The sequence below is a fragment of the Anser anser genome (assembly GCF_964211835.1).
Source record: "Anser anser genome assembly, chromosome: 20".
In the NCBI taxonomy this organism is placed as follows: Eukaryota; Metazoa; Chordata; class Aves; order Anseriformes; family Anatidae; genus Anser; species Anser anser.
This window is the reverse complement of record NC_139741.1, coordinates 6,130,998-6,158,859: the sequence shown is the minus strand read 5'-3', so window position 1 is coordinate 6,158,859 and position 27,862 is coordinate 6,130,998. Positions and strand designations below refer to the sequence as shown.

At 52.9% G+C, this 27,862-nt stretch overlaps 1 protein-coding gene across 2 annotated transcripts in view; it reads left to right on the top strand.

Annotated features, from left to right (window-relative positions):
• LRRC75A (leucine rich repeat containing 75A) overlaps positions 1 to 27,862 on the top strand; it is an 86,162-nt gene that overhangs the window by 13,519 nt on the left and 44,781 nt on the right. For both annotated transcript variants that reach the window (XR_014574296.1, XM_083806574.1), the window contains exon 2: positions 12,603 to 12,731. Coding sequence is in view for 1 of the 2 variants with exons in the window: in XM_083806574.1 (XP_083662700.1) it covers positions 12,603 to 12,731 (129 nt within the window). In the remaining variant the exon portion in view is untranslated. The remainder of the gene's footprint in view (positions 1 to 12,602; positions 12,732 to 27,862) is intronic.

The following is a 27,862-nucleotide window of genomic DNA, read 5'->3' as shown; positions in this document are numbered from 1 at the left end:
GTGTGCAGGGCACTTAGACCTTCGTCCCATGTGGCTCAGTGGAGTGTCATGAGCCACAGCTCGCTGCGAGCACTGCTTTCTTGCTGCGTGTCGGCTCCTCTGACCTTATAAATTGGCAAGACCCAACCCTGGAAGGCCAGGCTTCTATCTGAGCACCAGGCCACGGAGCTCACTGTGCTCCCACGGGGGTGAAAACACCAAGCAGGAGCTGACGCAGGAACCATGGCCCTTTGGGTCCTCTTCTTGCACCCCAAAAGTGGTGGCTGGGTGGCGGCCAGCGGTGGCAGGGAGCTCCTCAGCGGGCTGGGAGCTGCGAGAAGCCAGAGCTGAAACCTGCCTTGGGTCTGCTGGGGCGCATCAGCTCCAGTGGGGCCACATCAGCTCCAGCGGGGCTCAGCAGTGGGAGCAGCAGGTTTCCGATGAGGCTGTGCTTCCCTCGAAGCAGGTTTTAGGTGTGTTTTTTAGGTGTGGTTGTGCTCGCAGGGGCAGCATGATGAAACCTGGCGGGCAGCGTGCCGCCACGTGCTGAGCAAACCCTCCTCGGGCAAAGGTTTGCTCTCCAGGTCGTCCCGAGTTCGTTTGGCACGTGTGCTCCCGGCATATCCACCGGGAACGGAAATATCAACAAGAGCAGCTTAATGGCCCTGGCTGTCAAACAAAGCAGAAATATTCTCATTTTTAATCGAGGGGGACTCTAACGCCTCTTAGTGCCTTCCCGAGGGAGCGGCGGTCACCCAGCGTGGGTGCTGCTCATGTTTGGGGTGCAGGCAGTGCCTCTTCCCCCGGGGAAAGGACCCGGAGCCTGCAAGTGGGGCAAAAATTGTGGAGCAGAGCAGAGGCTGGTTGGTTGCTGTGTAAATGAGATCTGGGAATGAATTCTCATCGTTGGCCAAGTGCGGGGTCTCTTTCTGGCCAAGGGTGGGTTCCTGCGCTGTGTTCCCACAAAGCCCACCCCTGAGCCCTACAGGGGCAGAGGAAAGAGGTTTTACAAAGCCCTTTGGCTTCAGCAGGGTGTAAGCATGTGCTGAGGGTTAACCAGGTATTTAAGTGATCTTCTGGCTTGCCAAGCATGAGATAAGATATTGCAGAGGAGGAGAGCAGAGCCGTGGTCTCCCAGCTGAAGGTTTGTGCAGATGGGGACCTGACCAGGCAGAGGCAGCAGCGGGGTGAGCCAGGGGCTGTGGGTTCAGCTTGCTGTGGTTCTTCTGGTCCACGCAGGGGGCCGGTGAGCTGCAGGCACGTGGGACATGCTTGAGGAGGGATTACAAGGGAGATCTAACAGGGAGAGCCCTGCCTCCTGCTGCTGATAAAGAATGGGGCTGGGGGGACATCCCCAAAGCCAGACCCCTTTGGTGGGGCTTCTGCTGCCATTTCCGAGCACTTTCACTGAGTTCCTTGCTGACCTAAGTCAGGCAAATCAAATTCACGTAGTTTTTTGCTCTATCACAACCAAGTTTTACAATTGCACCTCGGGCCAGGGCCGGGCACAGGAGAGAGGTGCCAGGGGAACCCTCGCCGGGAGTGGGTATCGGGGCTGGGCATCCTCCAGCTGGAAGCAAGCACAGCCATGCCTGGCTGGAGACATCCTTAGCTCTGGTGCCAGCTTGCTGTGACACACTTCTAGGCACAGATCCTGAAAAAAAAAAAAAAAAAGCATTTCACAGGTTTGATGAGGAGCTCAAAGGAGAAGTGGGTGATAACCCTGCTTTTTCCCAGGCTGGGGCTGGCCGCTGTGACCCCATAATTTGGGCTAGCATGGCACAGTGGGTTTCTTTGTGCAAAGGTGTGTGTGATGGGTGCTTAATGAAACCACTTCTGGTCCATCTGCTGCCAGTGTCTGGAGGGAAATGAGCCGTAAGCTTCAGGTCGGGTTCATGAGATGGGATTACTGGGGAGCTGCGCTGCACGGGATGTGCTGGAGTGGGATCGGGGCGGCAGCCAGCAGCTCCCTCCCCTCCTCCCCTGGCTTTTGGGAACAGGCCGGTGGGTGCCTTAGCTCAGCGATGGGAGAACGTGGCCTGGGGAATGCAGAAGGGGAGGTGAACACTGGGGGAAAGCCATGGACAGCCTGGCAGCGCAATGAGAGCTTCTGAGAGCTGAGCTTTTAATACGCTGTTAATTTTCCCTTGGCCGTGGGCAGAGTGAAAACAAAGCACTGGATCTCTACCAAAACCCGGCGATCCGGGAAGCCTCTTTCTGTTGTTCCAACAAAGACAAGAAGGCACAAGAGATACATTTCTTGTGTGTGGTGACGTTAGGAGTGCCAACCCTGCGTGCTATGTAACCTTCCTGCTTATCCTCCCCATGCTGTGGCCGCTTCGTGCGCAGTTTTCGGGGTTTGCTGCTGGGAATTTCAACCTGGCTGCATCCTGCTGAGCTCCTTAGGTGGCCTGGGCTGGGCTTGAGTGTGTCTCCACATACGTACCCAGAAGTACAGTTGCCCTGATTATTATGCAAAGCGTAAATTATTCTAGCGTACAAGCGTGTTATGTATTGATTTGCCATCGCTTTGAATCCCATTACAAGAATCTGCTTTGTTAATGGACTCTGTCCATGCTTGAGGTGAACTGCGTTGCTGGATTTGCAAATGAAAGGACTGAAATTCATGGTGTCCATATTAATTACTTGTGCTCCGCTGGCCTCCTTGGCAAGCGGGTGGAAGCTGTGGAAACCTCTGGTTTTATTCCGTTCCTGTTGCTCTGTCTTGAGTAAGAAAACGAGCTGGGTGCTGCGGGGTTTGCCTGTTTTGCTCCTTTGCTGGACGCCTCTCGTACGCCATGAGAAGGTACCAAGAGCAGAAAGAGGCTCCGAATGTGGTGTGGAACAGCAGGCCGTTAGCTGAAGGAGATTTTATTTTAGTGCCACATCCCACCCTGCCTCCCCATCGCTGGCTCTGGGCTAAGATCCACCGACCTCATGTTCCTCCCAAGGAACTTTGCCTCCTCTGCCCCTCCCACCCAGGCTCCTGCTGGTGTATAAATGGGGCAAAAAATGGCTTGAGATGCTTTTCTTGGAGTCAGCTGCAGTTTGTTCCTTTAAATGATCTTTCTGCTAATGCTCACATTGTTCCATGGCAGCCGGTTTAAGGAGTTAATTGAATATTTCTCTCTCTGAGCGATGCCTTCAATTACTCCCCTCGAATAACCTCCTCTGAGAGCCAGCTGTGTTGAGGAGTCGTCGTCGCTCATTTTTACTGTAAAGTCTGTATCAATAAGATTTCAGGTTTTGTTCTGTCATCTACCTGCTTCGAAGGATCCCAAAGCAATTGTCAAAGCATTTGTGTCGTCTTCCACTGCTGAAATTCAGTCCCTTTGAAGTAGAGCTTACATTTATTGAGCGGTAACAATATGTCCCTCCGTAGCTAATGCAATAATAATCAACCCAGGGCTTGGGAGTGAAGCCGGGTTTTAGGTAGCCGTTATTGGATTGCAGGCTCTTATTGTACATGCAGGAAGGGATTGATTTCTTCTGGGGGGGGTACGGGAGGCTCCCAGTGGTACGGTAACACCGTCGACGCTGCGGGTTCAGTGCAGTGTGGCCATCACACCAAGCAAACCTTGGCCCTGGGGAAACCCAGCTTCTGCCAGCGCCTTGCCTGAGGTCCCAGCTCAGCAGCCCCGATGGCAGCTGTGGACCATCTGTCCTGCTGTCCGTCCGTCTGCTGCAACCAGGTCCTGGTCCTCCCCTAGCTGGGATCTCCTCCTTCCCCTGTCGCTGATTCCCCAAAACTTACGGGACCTTAATCACCTTTGTCCCTTTCCCATAGCTGGATGAAACTGGCTGCCTTCTGGAGTTACTTGGAGGACAGACAGGTTGAAGGATGGACAGACAGCAGCCAGGCCTGGTTGCTTGATGGATTCATTATTAAGGTCAGGCCACCTGAATCAGGATTCGTGGGCTCTCCTCTTGGCACATCCCTTTGCAGAGGCTGCCCATGCTGGGTGCGCAAGTGGGACTGTGTACAGCGAGCGTGCTTGGCTCGTTGCATTTAATTAAATTCGATAAGAGCAGGTGAGAGATAAGAGCAGATTGCACAAAGCGCTGGTAGGCTCGCTGTGGCTTCAGGAACTCCCATGGATTGTAGCGTGTGCGGTGAGACGCCGCCGTAATTCCCAGCGCTGCGGCGCTGAGTGCTGCCCTCGTATCGGGAATCGCTCGCTCGCTGTGCGCCCACACACCGGGCGGTCTGTAACAGGCCGTGGAAATTAGGGAGATGAGTGATCCCTCCCTTCTGCTTGCAAATCCCTTCCTCTTTTCTGCAAGGATCCCAGTGCTGCCTTTTTGTTGCTCCTGTAAGCAAACAAAGAGGTGCATGCGAACGCAGGAACTGCATGCTCAAATATAAGACTTGAGTGCCCGTAAGGCATCTCCTGTCCCCTTCCAAGTCCAAGAGGTCTTTGAGCTACGACTTGCTGCCAACAAAATAGTGGGGACCTAAGGAAAGCTGAAAAACTTAGCTGGTACTGCTGGATGGTCAGCTGCAAACAGCAGGAGACAGAGGGAGAGCCGTGCAGGGCTCTGCGTTTCCCGGGCTGGAAAACAAAGGTGAGAGCAGCATGAGTAGGGTTTTCCTGCTCAGGTTGCCTGAACATTGGATGTCTAGGGTGAGCTAATTATCAGTCAGCTGCCGAGAAAAGCCCCTCTAGAGACAGCCACGTCCCGGCACTGCCTCAGAGCAGGGGCAATTGGCACCTTAACGTGAGCGAGCAGCAGGACAAGGTTAGGCCACGAGGCTGGGTCCTTACCTGACAGCAGATGAGATGCCTCCTGGCCTGTCAGGCTGTTTGCCCACTGAGATCTCAGAGCCTTTTGCAAGGGAGGATGAATTGGGTTTTACACGGGGCTGGCCCCTGCTGGGATGAGGGTCCCCGTGCAGTCTGCAGGGCCTGTAGTAGCCGAAGGCACCCAAAGCAGAGCGATGTTAAAGAGAAAATGCAGCAGCTGGTGCCATGGTGGTGCTCTGAAGAGCAGGTCTCTTTAGAAACGGGAGATTCCTAAAAGCTACGGTAGCTGCAGAGTAAAAGAGGAGGTTGCTGCTCCTGGTTTGCACCGAAGTAGTGACCCTGAAGTGCAGGGACAAACCCCAGCCCTGCTGCTGACCCAAGGCTTGGACGCTGCCGTTTGCTCTGGGCTTTCTCCAGCGAGCACTTCTAGCAGACACACGAGGCTGGAAATGGCAGGTGCTTGATGCAATTTGTCATATTTTCTCTTAATGCTTTGCCACAGAGTTGTTAAGGGGAGCTCCAGCAGGCAGAAGAGAATTAATGGGGCAGGACAGAAGGGACCCGAAGCCTCCTTGTGTGGGTTCTGCAGGGGCTGGGGTCCCAGCAGGAGCAGTGGTCCCAAACTGATGGACCAGCAGCGGCTTGGGTGGGAAACCAGGGTGTGGGCAGCTCCTGCTGCTTTAGGAGGGATGCGTGAATAATATTTTGTGAGCTTAAGACAAATGCTTGTGTTAAAGGCAATGGTGGACCTAAACTGTCTGAATTGTTCAGAGCCTGGAGTTCCCTTCCCCAGGCAGTGCTTCCAAGTCCTTTCTGTACTGGGATCCCACCGGCTCTGTAAATCGAGGTGGGGGGCTATCTGTTCCCATTAAATATCCACAGGCACCTTCCTGAAAAAGTCTGCGAGCTGTGGTCTGGCCTAACTCCAATTGGACTAATTACATTTGCCTCACAGTTTAAAGTAAAGGAGGCACTTTCTTCTGCCAATCTCTTATTCCTAGTTGTTTATTATCGGGATGGCAGCATCTTATCTGCCCATTAATCCGTCTCTCTGTGTTTCCAAAATTCCAGCCTCCTGGAGGGGGTTTGGGCTGCCACCATTTATTATTTGAGTCAATCTGCCAGGCAAATGTTTACTTCTTCCCGTAAATGTTTACTCTTCTCTAAACGTACCCTCACTTGAGGCTTGAACGTGCAATCAGCAGTCTCTGACCAGTATTTACTCTCCTAAACAGAAAATATCCCGTGCAAAACTCTGGTTTTGCACCAGTCTTTTGCACCCTGGGGATTACAAACAGAAATTTGCAGCAGCAGTTGCTGGTTTGCCTGGGCTGGGGACTGTCACCCTTGTCTCTGGGCTGGTTACAGGGGTGTTTGTGGGTGCCATGGGGTGCTGGGCACCTGGAGAATCAACTGCCCTCCAGTCCTTCCCAGCAGTGCCCGGCCACCTTGCCTGGCCTTATTTCAGCAGAAAGTAAGGCAGCAGCAAACTAATTAGCAATTAAGCAAATGCGGGAGGGCTGATCCCGTGCAAAACAGGTGGGGGCTGATTCCAGGGGCTGTGGCCAGGCCTAGAAGATTGCAGCTGGCAGACCCATAAACATGCAGTTCTTCTCTGGCTTACGAATCTTGACCAGACTCTAGAGGATTGGTGATCGAGCTGAACGTCCTAAGGATTAAAGGCAAGGAATAGCGTATTTTATGGGACCGAGCAGCTCCGTCCGTCCTCCCTCGTGGAACAGCCCCGGGGCCTGTGCGCGCCCCGTGCTGTGCTCGCTGCTGAGCACGTCCCACCTCCCGTGCCCATCTCTGATCCGGCCTCACTCGCTGCAGACACCCTCCTCAGGAAGTCACCTTCCCCAGAGGAGCTGCTGAGGGTGATGGATTGCACTCAGGATTAATCCCTCTCTTCCTCCATGCGCAATGCTTGTTTACAATACCAGCCTCTCTGCCTGGCGATCCGTTATGCTGCTCTGGCGCTTGGTAGTGGATAAGAACCAGTTTTGGAAGAGGTGCCGGCCAAAATAGCAGCTCTGGGGATATTTATGAGCAGCTGCGACCGAAGGAGCTCTGGGCGATGTTTTGCACAGTAACCTCATTTGGGCAACCAGTGACTGCCTTCCCTCCGCGTTCATAAAAGCAGCGACCGAGCACCCTGCTCTATCGTCTGGCTTCTCACACAGACCTGCTGAATTTTCCTCTAATTGCAATTCAGTGCGCAGTGACAAATAGTTTAATAAGAGAAAATGTGCCCGACTTCCGCTGCTTATGGCTCCTGGTGGCTTGGGAGAGCATCGCGCGGTGCCGGCTCTCATGGAAACGCAGCACGGAGCGCGGGGAGCCGACTGCTGGGCTCTTGGTGTCGTGCTGCAGTTCCTGACAGGCAACAGAAAGGGACTAACAAATCCTTGTGCCCAGCGAGAGGGAAAGATAAGCTAGGGTTACGACTCCTAATGCCTTGCTTGCCTCTTTTTTTTTTTTCCTTTTTTACTGGGAAAATGGCATCGCTCGTGTAGGGTTTGCCTGGGGAAGTCAATGGTGAGCCCTGACTTTGGGCTGGGGTATGGGGAGCTGGGTTGTTTCATGTTGTTGCTTGCAAAAAGGAATCCCAAGGTCTGTGGCTGCACCCGTGCCTGGCTGCTGTTTTCCCAAAATAACTGGGAAATAACTCTTGTGCCTTTCATGGCTGTGCCCAGGAAGTTTCCTTTGCTGGCTGCCGTGGAGGGAGGCATTGCTTCTTCCTGCTGGACTTCTGAGTTAAATCGCTACTTCCTTCACAACCTTCTTTTTTATCTTTTTGGAAATGTACGATGTTTACATTGCAGCAGAAGACCCCTCCTGCAGAGGCTGAGTGCAGGTGGTTGGTGGCAGGGGGCTGTGATCCCTCCGTCCTTGCCCCCAGCTGGTAAACTGTCCCCAGGGACTGGTGAGGGCTTGGCTTTCTCCTGGCCTCCCAAAGGTAGAAACAAGTCAGACACATTGCAGGAAGGGCACGGGTGAGAGCAGGGAGGACGAGCAGCAAAAAGAGCAGAGTGGGACCATGCTTTCAGCCCTTTCCATTATCCCGGCTTTCTCTGCTTGCTTATGTCATTGATCCCAAATCCTGCCTGACCTGGGCATCAGTGCAGCAGCATCATGCAGGATGTGCATCTCGGAGACACTGAGATCTCTGGTCCACTCTTGCTGGTGCCCCTGAGGATGCCAGGGGCTCGGGGCAGCTCAGGGATGCAGGGACGTTCCCCTTCTGCTGATGCAAACCTTCCCCAAACCATCACAGCCCCATACTGGGCTTTGGGTGCACACCGGAAAAACACCCCTCCAGCCAGCACTGAGACAGCCATGGTCTTACCAGCTCATAAATACCACTGTTTTTTACCCATACACCTATTTTCGTATTTTGTACTTGCTGTCCAGGTAAGGATCCTCCAGGGAAAGGAAATGTGCTGTAAAAACCCATAGAGATCGGAGCCAGATGCTGGGCGTTTCCTCCAAAGCTCGCGATCTGCGATTTGCTGCTGACAGCCTGAGCTGGTGCTAAGTTATTAAACTGCAGATGAGCTCATCGCTTGGCCTCGAACAAGTTTCAGCCTTGAGTGGCTTTAAAATATTGCATGTGGTGGGAAGAGACGATGCTGGTGTGGCAGAGAGATTTAGGGAGCAGCTGAGAAAGACATCTGTGCACGAAGAATGCTTACGGGGAGGGAGGAGGGGAAGCTTCCTGTGAAAAATGTGAGCTCTCCCAGGAGAGAGACGTTCTCAGATTTGTTGGTTCTATATTTTAATTTTAGCTGAAAACTGTCAGACTTCTGAGATGCTCAAAGGGAAGTGGCAAGATGCTAAGCCTGGCTTGATCCTGAAAGATCCCGGTGTGCTGAGAGCTGCGTGTGTGGAATTGCTCCTGCCTAGCCCCAAATTCAGCCCCTTTAGTACTGCGTGTGGTTTGCCAGTGATGCTGTATGACCATGGGTCAAATCCAGCTCTGACCTGATGTTAGCTTAATCCTAAGGTTCAGCTCTACCAGATCGGGCAGGTAACAGCCACCCTGCTGTTGGAAGATGGCATTCTCTCTCTGGAAGAGTGGGAGCTGGCTTTGGGAGTCTCCCTGCACTGTGTTATCTGCAGGATTGCTTTTTCTCCCTTTTTCCTCCTCTTACAAAGGAGCCCAAGCTCTTGAACGCACCCAGTTCTGCACAATCACTCGTGGAACCACACAGTGCTGAAATACAAGAGAAAGAAGATGGTCTTGCAGGATGGAGTTGGTTTTTCCAACCTAATTAAAACCAAACATGCTTGAGCAGCACTGCTGGGCTCACATGGCTATTGCAGTGCTGCTCCTGGGGAGTTCCGTGCACGCAGACATCTCAGCCCCAGCTCTCAACCCTCAAATTAATTCATTATTTTAAGTGTCAACTTGGTAGAAGCTGTGGGATAGACTGTAAATAGATAGGGATGCTCTATTTTTCAAACAAGGTGTGTTTGCAATTGGAGCCTTGGTTGCTTGATTCTTGTGGCTGCTTGGATTTGTTGTTTTGGGGCTTTTTTGGGTGCTCCTGGTGAGGGTGAACAGCCCCATGCATGTGGGTTTTCAACTGCCTTGGCTTGCTTGGGGCTCTTCTGTACCAAACAGCATGTCTGCAGCAATCAACAAAGCCTTGCACTTGGTGCCAGAGGGATACCCGTAGCAGTAACAAGGTTATTTAGGTCTGCAAGTATCTTCCCTTCCCCCTGCCCCCCTTTTTTGGGGGTGGTTAAACCAAGAAAAGATGCTTTCTTACTGCCATGTTGATTTTTGGCTTCCTACAGCAGCAGCTGTATCCAACTCTTCTGCACTTGTACTTTAGAAGTTGCATTTATAGAGCAAGACCTGGGCTCCGCGTTGCCTTATCCGTGACAGATTGGAGATGGGCTCCTTCCTCATGTGTGTGGGACTTATAGCATCTCATGGAGCTGCTTTGCTTAGCTCTGTAAGGGAAATAATGCCTTGGTGTGATCCTTTCCTTTTAAATACATCATCTCTAAGTGCAAGTGCTTGTGGTTGTGGGTGATAAATGCAATTTGCGCTTGTGAGATGCTCTAATGTCCTCACATGACAAGTTCTGCAGAAGTGCAAAATGCTCAGTAAATAACAAGTTATTTGTAGAGACTGTAAATAAGAAGAGAGCCAGGAAGGACAGCTTTTTGCAGAATGATCATGAATAAAATTACCCCAGCCCTGTGCTGTGTGTCTGGCACTTTTCAATTTTTACTGAGTGCCTTAGCCAGACTGCAACTCCCACAGGGTCAAATAGCACCTTCCTGCTACCAGCACTTTATAAATAACTTCACGTTTCACTTTCCCAGCTTGGCACAACAGCACCCGGCCCTGGGGGTCCTATCCTGTGGATTTTCTTTGCAGCCAGTTGGTTTTTCCCAAGAGGACCAGAGCACCACGTGCTTTCTCCTCCAGGCATGTTTCTGGCATTGCTCATTCCTTCTTTGCCTGAAACTTCCATTTTGTTTTTGCAGCTCAGCCCTTTCCAGCCTCAAATTCTTGGTAGGATGGGACCTGGTTTGCTTTGCTGGCACCACCACTAATCCCTGGGAGTGCAGCCGTCGCCGGGCTGAACCGCCCTGCCGCCCTGGGTAGTTTGTTGTAGCTGACATTCAGCCTTGCATGGGGTTAAAGGTTTTAACATCAACCTGTTAGCGTTCCTTTCGAGACACTAAGCACCCGAAACACCCACAGATCTCTTTGCTCTGGTTCGCACAAAATTCGGCTGCGGTCGCTCCCAGACCTGCTGCTCCAGCTCAGCCTGTCGGGGCTCTCACGTGTGCCAATGCTGCAGCGTGGAAGCCACGAGGGTGGATGCCTCTTCCATGGCCCTGGTGTGGGATCCCTGCTTCCTTCCCTCCAGAATTCATAGGGTGCATGTGGAGAGGTGGATGCTGAGCACTGAGCTTAAGGGTCTTGGGAAGCTGCTTAGTTTTGGGGTGGCAGGAAGGAAGTTTGGGGAGGGCAAGTTGGCAATGGGGCTGTCTCCGTGGGCTCATGGTTTCCTATGTATGAGGTAGGTAGGGGGACAGCACCAGAGCCATGTGGAGGTCTCTGCCTGCCCCAAGCTAGCTGGCTACAAATTGCAGGCATTTCCACCCCCAGTGACGTGTATGTGTTCAAACATCACAACATTCTCCATGCCAGGTGCCACCAGCTATGTGAAAGGGGGACTTGGCATTTAATGGGGTTGTGGACAAATCTTCTCCAGCGTGGCTGTTTGCAGGGATCAAAAACCATTTTCCTCGGTGCCGGTGGAGATACACATCTGAGAACTTCATCATTTCCTGACTTTTAGTGAAGAGTTGAAATAATTCCTCATTTCTGCTGTATTTTGGCTCAGGAAGAGCTCAGAACTAGGCCAGCCCACCAGCTTACAAATGATTTCCCGTTACCAGTGAGGGCCTGGAGGAGCAGGGGTTGGGATTTCCCACAGAAAGGTTCACACTGGTGTGATGTTGATGGTCAGTTCTTCCTCATCAAGTCACATCTCCACCAATTCAGCGCTGGCTGCCCGTTAATCACTGCCATGAGGGTTTGGCAGCACAGGGCCGCTGTCTTGCCAAAACACACGGCGGGGTGGCAGGCCGCTCTCAGCAGTGGTGTGTCCCTGCCTGCCGAGCCTTGTAGATGTCATCTGGAAAGTAAATGCCTTGGGGTAGGTATGGTGTTGTCCCTGCTGTGGGGAGGTGGACGTGTTGCCCACAGGAGAGGTGAAGTAGGATGGAGTACAGTAGGACCTACAGGCCCTCGTTTCACTAAATCCTATCTGGGCCAAATAAAAGAGGTTGCCTCTGGGCTTCACTCTTTACAAGAGAAAACAGGCTTGTGAAGAGACACACGAAACAGCCCATTGCTGTCAAAAATAAAAGGCTAAAGGGAAATGGCTTGCTCAAGCTGACTCGGGAAGGCCGGGCTGGAAAGCAAGCGCAGCTCTGCTGGAGCTGTGGTGTCAGCCGGGTCCTTGAGGCACGTCTGCTTGCTGCACCAGCCCTGGTATGGGGTTATGCTGTGGGGTGGCTGTCAGACCTCACTGCGACCCACATTCATCTGAGGGCCATCCTGTCCCTTGATCAGCTGCTGCTGTGGAATAAAACTACAGTGGAGCTGAAATATTTGAAGTAAATGGAGTACACTACATATAACCCTTCCTCTCCCCGTCCCTGTGCACTAATGTATTTCACAGAATGACGAGCTCTCTGCCAAAATTCCTCAGATTATGATGTCTCAGGATTGAGAATCAGAGAAAATAGTCTTGGAGGGGTCCTCAGGAGGTCTGACCCATCCCTAGGGCAAGATCAGCTCGATCGAAACTGTTCCTGACACTTCCTCATCCAGTCTCCAGCGGCTGAGCCTCCACCCCTTCCCCAGCCAGTCTGCTCCAGCACTTCGCCATCCCCACAGCCCCTGGGTTTATCCTTCTGTTTCCCTCACTGCAATTTGAGGCTCATTCCTTCCTCCTTATGCACAGCAGATGCAGAGCACGGCTATGCTATGGCTGTTCTCTGGTTCCAGTTTCATGCCGGCCAAGCATCTGTGTTTGCTGGAGTCGCCTGTGATTTTACCTTGTTGCATGCCTGGTGTCTGCTCTCTGGGTTTTTGGCTTGTGATGGGCATCAAGGTGTTGGACCTGCACCCCTAATGCCTCTTTGCAGAGCAGATAAAGCACAGGAGTGCTGCTTTCCCCTGGGTGACAAGTTTGTGTGTCCCTTGTGTTGGGTGGTGGTGGGGATCACTTTCTTCTTGACTTCATGGGGACCACCACTGCAGGTTAATGTGAAAGATCCATGCTAGCCACCAGCCTTGGTAGCACATCTAACACTGCTCCTTTACCCTGTCTCCTGCAGGACTTAGGAATGGAGTCGACCTCTCTGGATGACGTCCTCTATCGATACGCCAGCTTTCGAAACCTGGTGGATCCGATCACTCACGACTTGATCATCAGCCTCGCTAGGTACATCCACTGCCCCAAGCCGGTAGGTACCGTGGCATCGTCACACCCCATAACCGTGCTGCTTTGGGAAACGGCTCCACTGGGAGCGTGGGGCTTCACCCAAGGCAAAAGGCTTCCTATTTACTGCAATGCTAGTGTGTCTTCTGATAGAGGGGACGTGCTCAGAGGTCATGGTTAGACTGCATGATATCGGGCTTTTCAGCTATCCTAGTGACATTCACCTAATGTGAGTACTTCGGGTCCTAGCACTTGGTTTTGCAAGTTATTTCTGCTTTTTGGCTTTTTGTTTCTGTGTTAACGAACTTGCCACGTTAGAACACTTTCTGCCTTGCAAGGACAACAGACCCTTCCTCGCCCTTGTGCAATATTTATTGTGATCCCAAATGACAAGGGAGTCCTTGGCTGTGCCTGCAAGGCCAGGTTGCCAAAAAAACACAGCCTCCATGGGTTACTGGTTGGGCTCTGCCGTGAGCAGGTTTCACTGTAAGCATAGCCCCATGCAGATAGGGGCTTTCAAAATTCTTGGCCCTACTTGCTCCCTGGCATCAGCAGCAGCATACAGGCTTTTGGAAATCCCAGGCTGGCTCTCTTCTCTTCCACGGTTAATGTGACTTCGTGTCGTGGCCACTGGCTGTTTGGATAATTAGGGTTTGTTCTCTCCCCAGGCTTTCCTTTTAAATCAGCAATATTGTCGGTGTCTGATTCAGAGCAGCGTAGGCTCAGAGTGGTGCGAGATGTCTGATAGCTCCAAACACACTGGATAAGGGGGAGAGGGGAGGGGGGAAGACCAACAGCTACCAAGCAGTGATTGCAGCAGACGTAGGTGGCATCAGATCTGGGGGATGTTTTAATCTCCCCATCCCCTTGTGTTGCAGTCGCTCTCCTGTAAGCCTGGGAGGATGGCACAGCTCCGTGTGCTGTGTCCTGGCGCTGCAGTCACAGAGATGTGTTGTGCATCAAAGATGAATTGGGTGCAAACATCTAAAACACACACCTTGCAGAAGAAATTGCTTGCTTCTGCCAAGTGCTGTGCAGGCTGAGCAAGAGCTGTGGTCAGTGATGCTCGCTCGACTCCCCTTGGAGTGTTTCCTCCTAAAGAGGCGTTTCTGTCTGTGTTTTATCTGGTCTGGACACAGGTCGGAGCACGGTGTGGGGAGTTGAAGGCTCCTCTGTCACAGTTGTGTTTTTCTTCTCCCCTGCACGTTGCTTGTCAGGAACTCAAGCGGAATTTAAAACAACGTGAGTTGTAGGAAGAGGCTGAGCGTTATTTTCTGGTGAGCACAAAGGAGGGCTTCCTGGTGGGATGGCTCCATCCTAATAGCTTCCTTGGGGGTGTGGAAGCTCTGCGGCTTCCCTGAACTTGCCGTCTGGGACCCATAAGCTACTAAAAAGTTCTCTTTGCTCCAGAGGAAGCCCTTCCACCCCCATACCCTGCACTTGACTTTGGTCACATACAGACGTGATGGAGCTCTGTTTGAGGGCCACCAGGAACACATCATCAGTTGGGTTTCACACCTGATGTTGGTGGGGCCATCTCCTGTGACATGTAGGGTGCAGCCCTTCCTGCGCCCCTCCTGGGGGGCAGCAGCACCATGGCTCAGGGGGACATCAGAGCAAGACCCAGCCCCTCTTGGGGACCACGCTGTGCAACCCTGATGTTTTCCCGATGCTCCCACAGGGGCCGTGTGTCTCCCTGCAGGTCCCAGACCTCTGAATTTCTGCCAAGAGCTTGCTTGTTGCACTCCATATCCTTGAACTTGGTTGCAGAGTGGGGGTCTGTTGGATTGTTTTTCCCTCCTGGAGGCAGCAAACTCAGGGAGAGCTCTTCTGTTCTCTCTCTGCTGCTGAACTGCAAGCAGCCCATGCAGCATGGGGGCTCTTCTTCCCCGTGAGATGCCGGTCGCTGAATGCACGTGGTCCTCATCATCCCTCTGGGCCTGCACCCCTCCAGGCAGTGGCTCTGGTGGCACAGCAAGGGACAGCTTCTCGGTGCCAGCCACCCCCAGCGAGGCTGCTGCAGCAAACGCTGACAGGTGGCAAGCGTGTGAGCGGTGACAGCTGTGTTCACACAGCAAAGAAAACGTCACCCCGTGTTTCTGTGCGGCTCGGCGCTCCGGCACGGAGCCCTGGGGGCTCGCTGGCAGCTGCTAAGCCCCGGAGCATCCCCGGTGGGCATTGCCTTGGAGAGGAGAGCAGGGATTGCGCAGGTGGCAGGCAGCAAGTCCAGCGGCAGGACGGTGCTGCAGCTCCCGCTGGGCCTTGCTCAAGGTTTGGGTGCCACCGGCTGGGCTTTAAATCGTCTTTCATTTGGCAGCTGGATTCTGGGTGAAAAATAATTTCATCCTGGTGTTTGGCTGTGGTTTCCTGATACAGTGAGTTTCTTTTGGTCCCCCAGCAAGCTGCGTACCTGAGTCACCTGGGTTATTTTCCAGCCTCCAGTCCCTTTCCCCCAGAGCTTTTGCTCTTCCCCAGTTTCTTTGGCAGAGACTTGGCAGCTCTGCACGAGAGCAGGGGAGAGCTCCGGGCCAGGAGTGCTGCTGAAGGTTTGGCTTTCGTTCAGCCTGCCAAAGGTATGCCGTTGCGTCCTGTGGCACACATATGCTTGAATATATAGGATGAGGTAGCTGTGAACTTGCCCACATCTAGAAGGAGGTGGAAAAACTGGGGCTGATGTGGACCCTGGTGGCTATTAAATAGCTGGGAGCGATGGGGTCTCGCTTTCCTCCTGGACAGAGCTCTTCCCTGGCTCTCTGTACGTTGCTCTTTCCACTCAGCCTCTATTTATACCACCTTAGCTTAAAGGTGACCCCTTGGCTTCTCCTCCGAGCTAAAATAAAAGCCGAATGGTTTTTCCGAGCACTGGGTAAACACGTAGTGCTCTGCAGGGCCAGGAAAAGCTGGCCTGAGCTGTCCGACGTGGCTGCTGCTCAGCACAGCTCCGGGGATGCTTCTTCCAGCGAGCAAATTCAAACCAGCAGCAAGGCACGAGTGCTTTGAATGAGCACGAGCTCAGAAATTGGGCGAGCCCTCATAGGGACACACGAGTGTTTGGTGCAGAGGCTGGGCCGTGTGGCTCGTGAGGTCCCAGCCTCCCTGAGGTGCTCGAGGTTGGGTGGCTTTTGTGAGAGGAGCCTGACCATCGTCCTTCTCCATGTCACCTGGAAGTGCTCGGGATTGCTCAGCCCCTCGGTACGGACGGATAATGCCGTTCGACTGACGCTTGCATATGATCAAAGACATTTGAACAAGTGTTTCCTTCCCCACAGCCGTGACCCTGGGGCTCTCTTTTATCTTGCAGTCTCTGTTTCTCCCCAGCACCATGGCAGGGAGCCGTGGTTTCTGCTGTGGGCACTGCCAAATGCCGTGGTGCTGGGCATGCGTCCCCACCAGGTTAAGGAGGTGGTTGCGGTGCTGTGGGAGCTCTGGTGCGATGTCTGTCTGTCCAGGGTTGCCCTCTGAATGGGGAAAAGGGACAAAATGCAGTGGCGAACGAAGCCACATGGTATGGGACCGAGCTGCCTGATGCCCCACATCTTCCCCACAACCATTTATGTTTGCAGTGAGAGGTGTTCCAGCCAAAGGAGCTGAAGACACAAATGCAAAAGGAGCAAAGGGCCCCCTGCAAAAAAAAAAAAAAAAAAAAAAAAAAAAAAAAATCAGCTCTTTTTGCCAGCAGGAATATCTGGCTATAAACTATTGGAAAATTAAAGCGGTTTCTTTTTCCACAGACTGCAGCCACATGTATGGATGACTGATGACTGTGATAGTGAGTGAGTCAGGCTTTCCCCCAGCTTGAGGACTTGTTGGACGTGGGATAAGCACCGAGCGGGGCTGAGGGGAGAGCAGAACGTGAAGCCTCAGGCAAAGGCTGCTTTTTCCACTTGCAGTCTTGGGGCGCTTGATTGCTCCAGCTTTTAGAGGTTTCGGGGAGCAGCCAGGGGGGTGGAAGCTCGTCCGGAGTAAATGAAAATCGAGATGTTGGCTTTGCTCATCCCCATCCTGCTGCAGGTTTCTGCCAGCAGTGGCCAGGGTAGGGCTGGTGGAGCAGCTGAGCAAAAACCCGTCCCCAAGCCTCTCCCCAAGTGAGACCCCAAGCTTGGCTCTTCTGCAGCCCACTGAGAAGCCAGGTGAAAGATGAAATCCCATTTGCTTGTAGGGCACTGGATGAGGGCAAACAGCTCAGCATAAAAACACTGTGCGACAGATAATGTGGTCCTCTGTCTCCTCACCGAAAATGCAGAGGTGATGTGCTGGGCAGGGACACAGAACTGGGTTTGCCCATGTGGACACGGCTAGGTGAAGACCCATTTTGTTGTTCACTTCTGTGTCATTTGAGAATCCATGCTTAACTCTGGTCCTGGCTCAGATTTCCTGCTTGAGCTCTAAACTGATCAGGTTTGCAGTGTGGGTTTGGTTATATGGCTTGTCACCCATGAAAGCAAGAAAAAGGTATGTAAAGAAAAAGTAGTTATCGTGACCTGGTTGAAATAGTCAATTCCTAGCCCTTCTTCAGCCCTGGGGGATGAGGATTTGACTTACAGATGATGTTAGGTTTTTATGCCTTGAATTTTTAAAACATGTAATTTCTGATGGAGCTGTACAGAAAGTAACATGAGCATTTTTCCTCTTATTTACAGCCCTGTGTGCTGTGACATGTGGCTGAGGCTGTATTAATAAGCTCAGCTTATACAGGGTGAATATAACCAGGATACCGTGACCACTAGCTCAGTGCCTTTATCCCAAAACCAAGCTCGTAATCCAGCTCCTCCACCATGTGTGTTAGTATTTGCTCTTGAATTAAAATTATCATTCCAGGTTTCTGACATCACACTTATTTTTTGTAGCAGGACAAGCTGAAAGGACAGGTACGAAGCAATGACACGTTGGGGGACACTCAGGCAAAAACCTCTAAAACCCCAAATACCTGATATAAAAGCAAAGGGGATGATGAGGATTCAGCTAATTCAACTGTATTCTGTATTAGTGGCGCAGGGTTTTCTTGCCAGTCTTCCAAGTGTGAAGATAACTCGTTATGGGTATTTAGACATCTGCAATACATTAAAATGTCCTGCAGCATGAAAAAGGCTGTGAAGCTCAGGTTCTGCTAACGACAGCTCTGGTTCTTCCCCATCTGGAAGTGTCGTGCCCTCTGCTCTTTACAAAAAGAGAGATGTTCTCAGAAGCCCTGGAGCATGAGCTAAAGCTGAACAGAGAGCCTTGGAAACATGGGGAAAATTGCACTGAAGCCTTCTCTTTGCAGTTTCTTTAATATTAAGACTGAAAGTGAATAATAGTAAGGGCTAGATGGGCTGTGATGGTGTCACTACCAGCAAATTTGCGGGTTTTTTTTTAAAGTGCAGAGGGAGAGGGGATGCTAACCTCCCCTCTCCGAAAGCTGCATGTGGCTGGGAAGTGGGTTTGGTGTCGCTGCAGGGCTCTGGGCTGGGGCTGTGAGCTCTGACTTGGGTCCCAGCACTCGGCCCGCTGCACCCTTTATTTATAAAGCCACGCTTCGTGGTGCAGGAACCCGGGGAGGCTGTGCCTGTCCTTTTAAGAAAATATATGAAACGTCAAGTAGATGAATCCTATCTGGAGCATAGCACCTTATATGAGATATACTCCCCTCTTGGAGGTGGTTGATGGGGTACCACGCTTTCTGGCTAGCTTGTGTCTTGGATGTCTGGCTTTTCCTTATGAAAATCAGATACCCTGTTATAGACTTTTGTACCTCTTGGGGCTCTGAAGGAAATCCAGCACGTGATTGTTCAGCCCATTCGGTGCAGAAGAGCCGGGGGAAGCCCCCCAGTATTCCCTGTTACCAGCAAGGTGAAGAATTCCCTGGATTAAAAAGTACTGACTTGTCTGGGGACCAGGTGAAGGCACAGCAGCGTGCGCAGCTCTCACTGCAGCGTGGAGAGACAAAGGAGCCTTTCACATCCCGGTTCCCTAAATGATAGCGGGTGGGGGGCGATGCACGGAGAAGCTGTAATCTCAAAGTCTCTGAAGCTGCACCATTCTGGAAGAAGGGGGCTGTATGAGCACAAACAACTGCTGACTGAGGTTTTTACAAGCAAACAAACAAAAAAACTCCATTTTGTTTCCCCCTCCTTGACCTCTGGGGCCTATCCAGCTTAGTGAGGGTGACATTTGTCAAATTGTTATCTTTTTATCTCCTTTGGGTTGCTTAAACCCAAAATCTCAATGGTGGCTGGCAGAACTGCTGAGCCCCTTGCTCGGTTCCCATAATAACAGGGCGACCTTTCCTAACGGCTGTGCAAGCATCTGCAAACCCTCCTAAATGCTGCAGGATGGATTTTCTCATCTCAGAGGCAGATTTTGCAGAGCCTCCAAAATGTCAGGTGCTGCTCAAGGGCCTTCGTCACCCAGGTTGGGACCGGAGCAGATGATTAAAGGAAGGAACCCAGAGCAGGAGAAGACATTTCATGGTGCACTCTTAGCAAATGTTCCTTCTTTTCTCAGAAGGCAGCTGTTGCCAAGCACCTGAATTAAACCTCGGAGTTGAATCCAGAGCAGAAGAGGAGGTAGAAGGGGACAGATCAGCATGAGGATATTGATGCCAAAAAGAGAAGGAAATGGTCTGTGGCTGAACTTTGGAGGGATCCACCGGTTCTCAACAGTAGGGCAGTGATTTCCTCCCCAGCTCATTGTTTTCCTTCCCAACTTCTCCTCTAGAGAAAACCTCAGGAGGAGATGATACAGACCCAAGCCGCCACTGCTGGGTGTCCACCTTTGACTCTCTCATCAATGCTGCATGGTTGGGCAGAGCAGCTCTTCTCACCTTCTTGGTGGCCTCCCCTTCAGGGTGGGCAAGAAGAAGAGCCATGAGATGCTCTGCTCTTGGTCACGATGAGCAAGGCTCCTTCTAGTGTTGGTGAAATCTCTTTGGGAAGGCTCTAATATCTGTCTGGGCAGTAGGGGCTCAGCAACCCCTCATTTGAGCCGTCTTCGGTCTCTTCTTCGATGCATCGCTCCCTCCAAAAAATGTCACCTGGGAAGCACGTCAAAGAGCCATCCACACCACAAAACCAGTTCGGGTCAAGCAGACCTTGTCCGGTCCTGCCCCTCACTCCCAGAGAATCCCAAGATGAGGAATATAGCCAGGAGAAAACGTGATGAAGAAGGATGAACTGAAGAAACCATTTGCTGAGCTTGTTTTGCTAGAGCTGGCAAGCTCACAGACTATTTTGTGAACAATACCATATGCTGCTTAATAATTTGAAATAATTGAGTCCTGTGGGTGTGTGTGGCCTCGTACCGCTTTCCAGGCTCGATGTCGCCTCTGTTTTGTCTCCGGCAGAGGAGCTTTGCCCACGCACGGATGGGGAACAGAGCAGTTCCCATCCCCACCGTCTGCCCCGGAACGCTCCACTTGCAGCCTCTCAGCTAAAACCAAGTGAGTGTCCCTGAGGGAAACGACGGATGAAGAAACAGGTACCTCATTAAACAGTAACAACATGTTTTATTGATGTTTTCTGATGGTAATTGACATTTGTGTTCAGCTCATTGAGCTTTTAATCAGAAGATAATTTACCCCGTAGGAAGGAAGCGTATTGATTCCCTGCCTCCTCGTGGGAGCAGTGTTTATGTGCATGGAGCGCATGGTGGGACTTGTGCACCGTGGCTGGAGCAGGGAGCTCCCTGCTCGCTGGTTTTGTCCCGGTGGTTCGGGCACGTGGATGGATGCTTTAATATCTGCTCCCAGCCTAATTCATAGCAGGGTGAACGCCAAGCAAGCAAACGGTCTGCTGGCAATGCGGGTGTGCAGAAATGAATGGTTTAATAAGGAGGATTTGCTGATGATGCCAGAAATTGATGGCACGCTGAGGAATCCGCCCAGCCGCAGGTCGCGGGCACATCGCACTCGGATCCCACATGCCAGGCAGAAAAGTCCCGCGCAGTTTTCATTCAAATGGGCGAAAGATGCTCTAAAAAATAGCATGATTCCATCTCAGGGGCAAAAGCAGGGGCAGTTCCCTATAGTTTGGGGAATGGGAGGAGATGGGGGCATTCGCAGAGTGAAGGGCGGAGGAGCGAGCCCTGCCAAGGGGAGCAGGGAGCTTAGGGCACTGTGTGGTGGCTGTCTGGGGTCCTGCAGTGGTGTGGTCACCTGCTCCAATTCCTGCCTTTGCCCCGTGCTGTGGACTGCATTGAAACCTGAAGAAAAATCTATTGCTTGGCTTGCACCCCAAATTTCAGCTTCTTTGCTGGATTGTAGGTTTGGGGTGGGCTAGGGCCCCATGGGGACAAAGGGCTGATGGATCGAGAGGAGCCGAGGGGTGCGCCGTGTCCTGCTTCCCCGGGGGACACCCAGGTGACAGTTCCTCACCGAGGTGATGCAGCTGCTCTGTCTCTGCTGGGCAAAAAGGAGCTACGAAATGCAAAGAGCCAAGGTCTTGCAGATAGGAAGGCTGCCAGCGGGACGTTTGGTGATGGCTCTCAAATGGCGGGGACTGTGATTTCTGGCCAGAGTCCAGCGAGCGATGATCCGACCCTGTGGCATTATCCCACCCTTTCCACCTTCGAAGAGTTTTGCAATCGTTAGGTGATCTGCTAAACCTCCTGATCCCTCTGCCACTCTCCCTTTTCTTCTCTCCACCCGGCTCTCCAGGAACATCCCAGTACAGCCCCGGTGTTTGTGTTCGTATTTTCGTGTCTGCTTGGAGCACTGGCTGGGACGACCCTGCTCCTCCTGGCCTCATCACATCCCGCTGCTGTTGCTGGGAGAGCTTTGCCAGAGCATGGCCACTGACTTTATTTGCTGCTTTATGACAGTGATCTTATCAGTTAAAAAAAAAAAAAAGAAACAGGTTATCTCGTGCCCGCAAGGTGAATGAGCTGAAGGTGAGACTTGCTCTGAGGGCCGTGTCCTTGCCCTCAGGTGCACGTTTCTGTGCCTTCCTGCAGCGGGGAGTGACCGGCACTGATGCAATGGGGACTTTGTCTCCCCTTCCCAGGCTCTTGTGCACATCACGAGGCTCCCAGAGGTTGTGGCGAGGGTCTGAGAACCCGCACGGGACCACGTAAATACTCGAAGCAGCGTCCTGGAGACGCTTCTGCTTGCCTCCGACAGAAATAGCGAGTGGGCTGAGCTCTGCTTCCCGTGGGACCCAGCGTGGTGTGGCTGAGAGGCAGGCTCCGCAGGAGACTTGTTGGGCTGGGAAAATCCTCCGTGATGTCCTACATCTGCAACATAAATAACCAAATGTTTTACTGCTGGCTTCACCCCGGAGTGCAGCGAACGGCGAGCGTTCCCCTTTAGTTAGCAGCAAAAGCAGGCACCGGGCTCCGACCTGCGGTTCCCAACGCGATTCCCCCCGAGAAGTGCCTGCTCCTGTGGCTTTCACACCTGGGGCAGGCTGGGGCTGTCAAGACGCATTGGCTGGGGTGTTGTGGTGGGAGGTGACACGGACGTACTGCACGACATCCTGCACCTATCGCTCTGCAGCGCGCCGTGGCCCTGGGTGCCTCGCACCTCGGCTGCCTGCCCCGTCCTAGGGCACCGTCCCCCTCCGTGTGCCACATCTTCATCCTTCCCCACTTCGCGACACACACAAGTGAGCCATCACCAGAAAGCTGCTTGGTTTCTGCCCTCGCCGTTCTGCCCCGGCTATATGGATTACCTCGCGAGGTTGTTTGCTGAGATGTTGCCAGCGTAATGAACGGAGCTCCTGGGTTTTGAGCTGCTTGCTTGGCTCTGCGGTCACTCCCTGCACCTGGTGGAAGGAGCCAGAGGGGTCGGTGATTAAAAGGGTGGTCCTGCGACCCTTCAGGATCAATGCTGGCACCTCAGTGGCTTTTGTGTTCATAACTGTGTTTATGGCAATGCGGAGGGTCCCCACATACTTGGCTCAGGATCTTCCTGCGTGTGGCAGGAGCACGAGCTGGTGATGCTCAGAAGCCTCCTCCCCAGTCACAGCTGTGGGCATCTCAGCTGAGAGTTTGGGAGGTGTGGGCTCAGCATCCTTCTGCTGACCTGGGGTGGGAATTTGGCTTTTTGGTCCCTCCCTCACCTGTTCTGCTGGGCCAGGGGTAACTGCATGCTCTGCTCTTAGAGGGGTGGCTTAACACCAAGCACCCTGGCCCACACTGCAGTGATTTCTGCCATCAGGATGAATCCCGTAACACGCAGCTCTGTGCTCAGCACCGTCCTCATGGCTCTGCTGCTGTCTGTGGGGTGAGAAAACACTGTTGGGAGCAGGATGGGGCTGGGCATTGCAGCACAGGGTGCAGACCCCCCACCGATCCCTCCCCATTCCCCTCATCGTTTCGACCGCTGCTCATTTATCCTCTGCTGCCGGAGCCAAGCTGGGTGCCCTCCAGTATATCTCGCACCAGATTTTTATATTCCTTTCTGCAATTTCCCTTTATCTCACATGCTCCCCTCAGGGCCATCATTCACCTCGAATTTTATTGCCTTTTTTAATTGCTTCTCCGAAGTCCAAGTGTAATATTACTCCCGAATCTTCCTGAATAACTTCCTGAGTCACTGCGATCCCATTCATCTTGTACTCCTGGCTCTTTTGATAAGCCCCACTGTACATTGCTTTTCATTTCGGTATGTCAACACCGAATCCGACGCGTTGCACTTTGGCCTTTCGTCCAGGCAGGTGTTGAGCACTTCTTATGGTGGTATCTGGGTTGCAAAATTGGTTTCCATTTCTCTTCGTTTCTACAAATTTCCGCTCTCAGTGCTCTGCTACTGCTGCAGCATCACCAGCTCCTAATTTGGGCTAGGTCAAGGCAGGGTTTAATTACTGGGGTCTTCATCACCCTGTAATTGATCATCCTAGGTGAGTTCTCAGTCCTGCATCAGCACAGCCAGCATGGCCTGAGCACTGCCAGCAGCAGCTCTCACTCTGCTCTTCTTCCATTAAAACAGCTTTTAGGAGCCCATAAAGAGCTTCTGAACAGACGGAAAGGTTTAAAATTTTTGAATGGAGGTTTTTGCAGGCAGCCTCGTGATGCTTGTATGGAGCGGTGTGGTGCATGGTGCTTTGACAGCTCTGCCAGGGTCTTGCTGGCTGTTTGTAGGTCTGTGGCCCAAATCCTGCACCCCCTGGAGCTGACTCCACCACCCAGCGCCCTTGTGGAGTGGGAAATTGGGAGCTGGTTTATTTTTGTTGAATTTCAAGCCTCCTGCTGCTCTGTGGATGGCTGGAAGGGGATGTAAGCAGAGCTTGGGACAGACTCTGCGGTCAGCTCGCCGCTGGAGCCATGCTGAGAGAAGGGTCAGCAATCCCAAATCTGAATTTCCCATACTGAAAAAAACGCATATTTCCTGTAAGAAGGTAAACGCCTCTTCTCGTACTGGAGACCTTCATTCTGTTCCAGCTGGTCCTTTCTTGGCCATTTCATGATGCAGATTAATTCTGGGGCTCATCCTTCCCCTACAGAAGCTGTAGGATGATGCTGGTCAGACAAACATGCTTGGCCCCAGTCTTGGTAGGGTCACAGGCAGCGTGCGGCCCCAGGGCTGTGTACCTGCGGGAATTGGGGTAGGATCCAGGGGATCAGCCCAGAAACAGCGAGCCCTTCTGCGAACACCCTCATTCTTATTACACAGGGGGGTTGGAGCCTTCCTGGTCCCACGGGAGGAGGTCGGTTTGCTGGAGAAAACTCCATCAGGGCTTCAAAAGGCAAATCTGGCGCTGCTCACCAGGGTGGCTGCCGGGCAGATGTCTGCAGGCAACAGTAGGCTGCGATTTAGCCCTGTGCTTTGAAAGGGGAGGGGAAAAAAAAAAAAAAAAAGAAAACCAGAAACCCATTAGATGACCTCAGCTCCGCGTGACTACATCAAAAGGGAAGGCATCGTAAATTCGGCAGTGCTGGCTTTATTAAAGCCTGGGGCCGGGGAGCAGGGTGCGGGGAACGCCCGCTGCGGGGCTGTAGTCATTACAGAGGTGTCACAGAAGAGGACACAGGTCACCCAAAACTGGCTGGTGACAAGCCCAGGAGCCAGCTCGAGGCCACTTTGAACGCCAGGATCCTGCTGTAGGAGGTCAGGCTCCCCTCCACCATCCCTGTCCCCATTCAGCCAGACCGAGTGCCCCGTTTGGGTGCCACCTGGGCACCGATGGGACGTCCCCGCTCCGAGGCTGCCCCGTTACCCAGCCCGCCAGCAGCCAGGCTGCTTTGCTCCATGCACATAATTGCATGTACAAAGACGTACGAAGTCACAGTCTCCCAGATTAAAAAAAAAAAAAAGTCACCCCCAAATTCATCATACTTCTGGCTTTGCCCCTCGAAATGGTACTGAGGTATTTAACATGGTAGGGAGGGACCCAAGTGCCCAAACCTTTCTCTTCCCTTCTACAAATGTTTCCTTGCTCATCTCTGTAGACGGTGGCCGGTTCAGTTTTGTTTCACTGAGGTTTTGCAAAGAAAAATCTTCCTTCCCTGGACTGGCTTTTGCTCAGGATTTTGCATTTCGTGTTTGCAGGTAAGCGAGGTGGGAGCAGGTTTATTTTGTTGCCATTCCCTTCCAGCCCTGGAGTTTATCCCTTCGTCAGTGTGGTTTACTGGGGGCTTGTTCTCCTTGGCTGCGTGCTAATTTGTAATAACTGCTCTGATGCGTGCCAAAACCCATTTAAGATGATCCGTCTTAGGGCTTCCTAGAGCATCTCTCACTGTTTTATGTTTTCGTGATATTGAGTAATAGCTCTGTTTACCATTGTGAGCATAGTTTTTTCTCTCAGCTGTTTTTTTCTTCCCCCTAATAACCCAAACTATTTGTAGGAAGGCAAATCCTAGCTAACCACCTAAGGCAAATAAAGCAAATGGGACTTGGAAGGAAATCCATCAGCTTCTCCTTGTTTTATGGGTATGAAATAGGTCGTGTTTTAAGGGTCAACATCCACTGAACCGTATGGAAAGGAAACGTCTCAAATGCGTTACGCGCAGGGAACGGTGCCCCCAGGACAAGTGCGGTTTCCCTGGCTGGTGGCTTTGTGCATTTGCGACCACAAATCCTGCTGCAGCCTCAAAGAGAGGATGCAAGTTGGAAAAGGTTAAAAAAAAAAAAAGGAAGAGAGAACTTATTATTATTTTTAATTCAGTCCTGGTTTTGGAGGGCCAATCCGGGGCCTGTTGCACGTTGAGATCTGCAGCACAGCACCGGCTTTGCCCAGAGACTGATTGCGAGTGACAGAAATATGGGGCTGGGTAACAATGAGAGCAAAAACCTGTCGCTTCCTCCGGCTTGGGCCGATGGCTAATTGTTCTAATTTGGGTCAGAGCCCTGCTGTGCTGCAGCCCGAGTTCTTTATCGGGGCTCTGCAGTCATTAACGCTGACCCATTTAACACCGTGTCTGGCCCCAGCACAGCCCCCCCGGGCTCTTTTCTGCCGCAGGCGATTCAGTGCTTAGCGAAAACAAATGAGTTTGCAATAACGTCTTTATTTCAAGGCCTTACGGTGCTTTTTGCCTCTCGGCGTGCTGCTTTTGGAGCAGCCCAGAGGTGAGGTTTGGGAACGAGGAGCTTGGCTCCTCTTGTGGCATGGGCTGGGGGGAGCAGCATGGGCTGCAGCCCCTGGGGGCTCGTGGGGCTGCGTGCGGGGATGGATGGGCGGATGGACGGATGGGTGGATGGATAGATGGATGGATGGATGGACGAATGGATGGATGAGTGGAAGGATGGATGGATGAGTGGAAGGATGGATGGATGGATGAGTGGAAGGATGGGTGGACAGATGGATGGATGGACAGACAGATGGATGGGTGGATAGACGGACGGATGGATGGGTGGATGGACAGATGCGTGCCGCTTGCCGTGTGCATCCCTTCCCATCTGAGCCCAGTTCCCTGCTCTACTTCCCAGCCCTACCCAAACCCACACCTGCTCAGTGCCCAGACCCACCTCTCTTCTCACGGGGCTGTTCCTGGGATCTCCCCCCGCCCCGACCTGCCACCACCCAGCACGGTGACACCGGCAGCACCAGGTCCCTGCACCCAGCTCTGTGCCCACAGCAGCAGTCCCAAGCCTGCTGTGTCGCTGCCACCCAGCGTGCAGGGATTCGGCTGCTGTTGAGCAGCGTTTGCTTTCCCGTGGTGTCACCCCTCTGCTGCCCACCACAGCCCGTTCTCTGCCAGCCGAGCGGCAGGGAGCATGGCCGAGGCTGGCTCAGCGCAGTGCACGGACAAGGAGCGGTGCCCTGCGCACTCAGAGCTGCTCCTTGCCCATGCCGTGGGTGAGCCCTGCGTGGGGACAAAGCAGGTCCCCCTGCAGGAGCCAGCTCGGCTCCTGCCCCTTCCTCGTTTTCCAGTTGCGGGCGCGGGGCTGGCGGCGTCTCGCAGCTGGGGTGTGTGCCACGAATCCTTCTCCCAGCTGAAATCGGTTAAGGGATTGCAATCTCATGAATCTCCGGCTCCTCCCGGCAGCGAGCAGCCTTCTCCTCCTCCTCTAGGGGCTGGAGGCAGGCGAGGGTGGAGGAGGAATGGCAGGGAGAGGGGCCCCGTGCAGGGAAAGCCTCTGCTCTCAGCTCTCCCCTCATCCCTCCTCCATCTCATGCTCAGCATCATGTCCTCCATGGCCGGGAACTGCACTGGGTCTCTGCCAGCTCGGCCAGGACACGGCGGAGGAGAAGAAACCGAGACATTGCCCCAAAACTGCGGCTGCTGCCGACGGCAGCGATGCTTGCACTGCCAGGGTTTGCCCGTGAGCTCTGTGAGCCCTGCTAGGAGCTGAGGTGCTGCACAAAGGTGCTCTGCGAGGCACAGCTTCTCCTAAACGCCTCCCAGCTTCCCGAGATAAACAAATAGGGGAGCGGGTGCCACGTGGCTCCCTGCATGCTCCGTGCACTGTCCTGTGCATGCGGTGCCGGGAGAAAGCCCCCGGACCTCTTCCAGCAGCAGCAGGTGGGAAAGCTGAGGAGCTCTGCATGCTGCCCTGCATCTCCCCGACCCGCAGACGCCCTGCGATTTTCCTCCCAGAGGCTGGAAACCAGAGCAACAAATTCACGTTCCCATTTCCCACAAACGCCCAGCGCTAGCAGGAGCCGGGTCCTCTGTGGACGTGGAGCACCACATCATCGGCATCGCTGCCCACGTTTTGCTGGAGGTTCGTCCCTCCATGTTATTTCGGGGCAGTGATCAACCCCACAATTTGATTCTGTTTGCAGACAACATGCTTAGTAA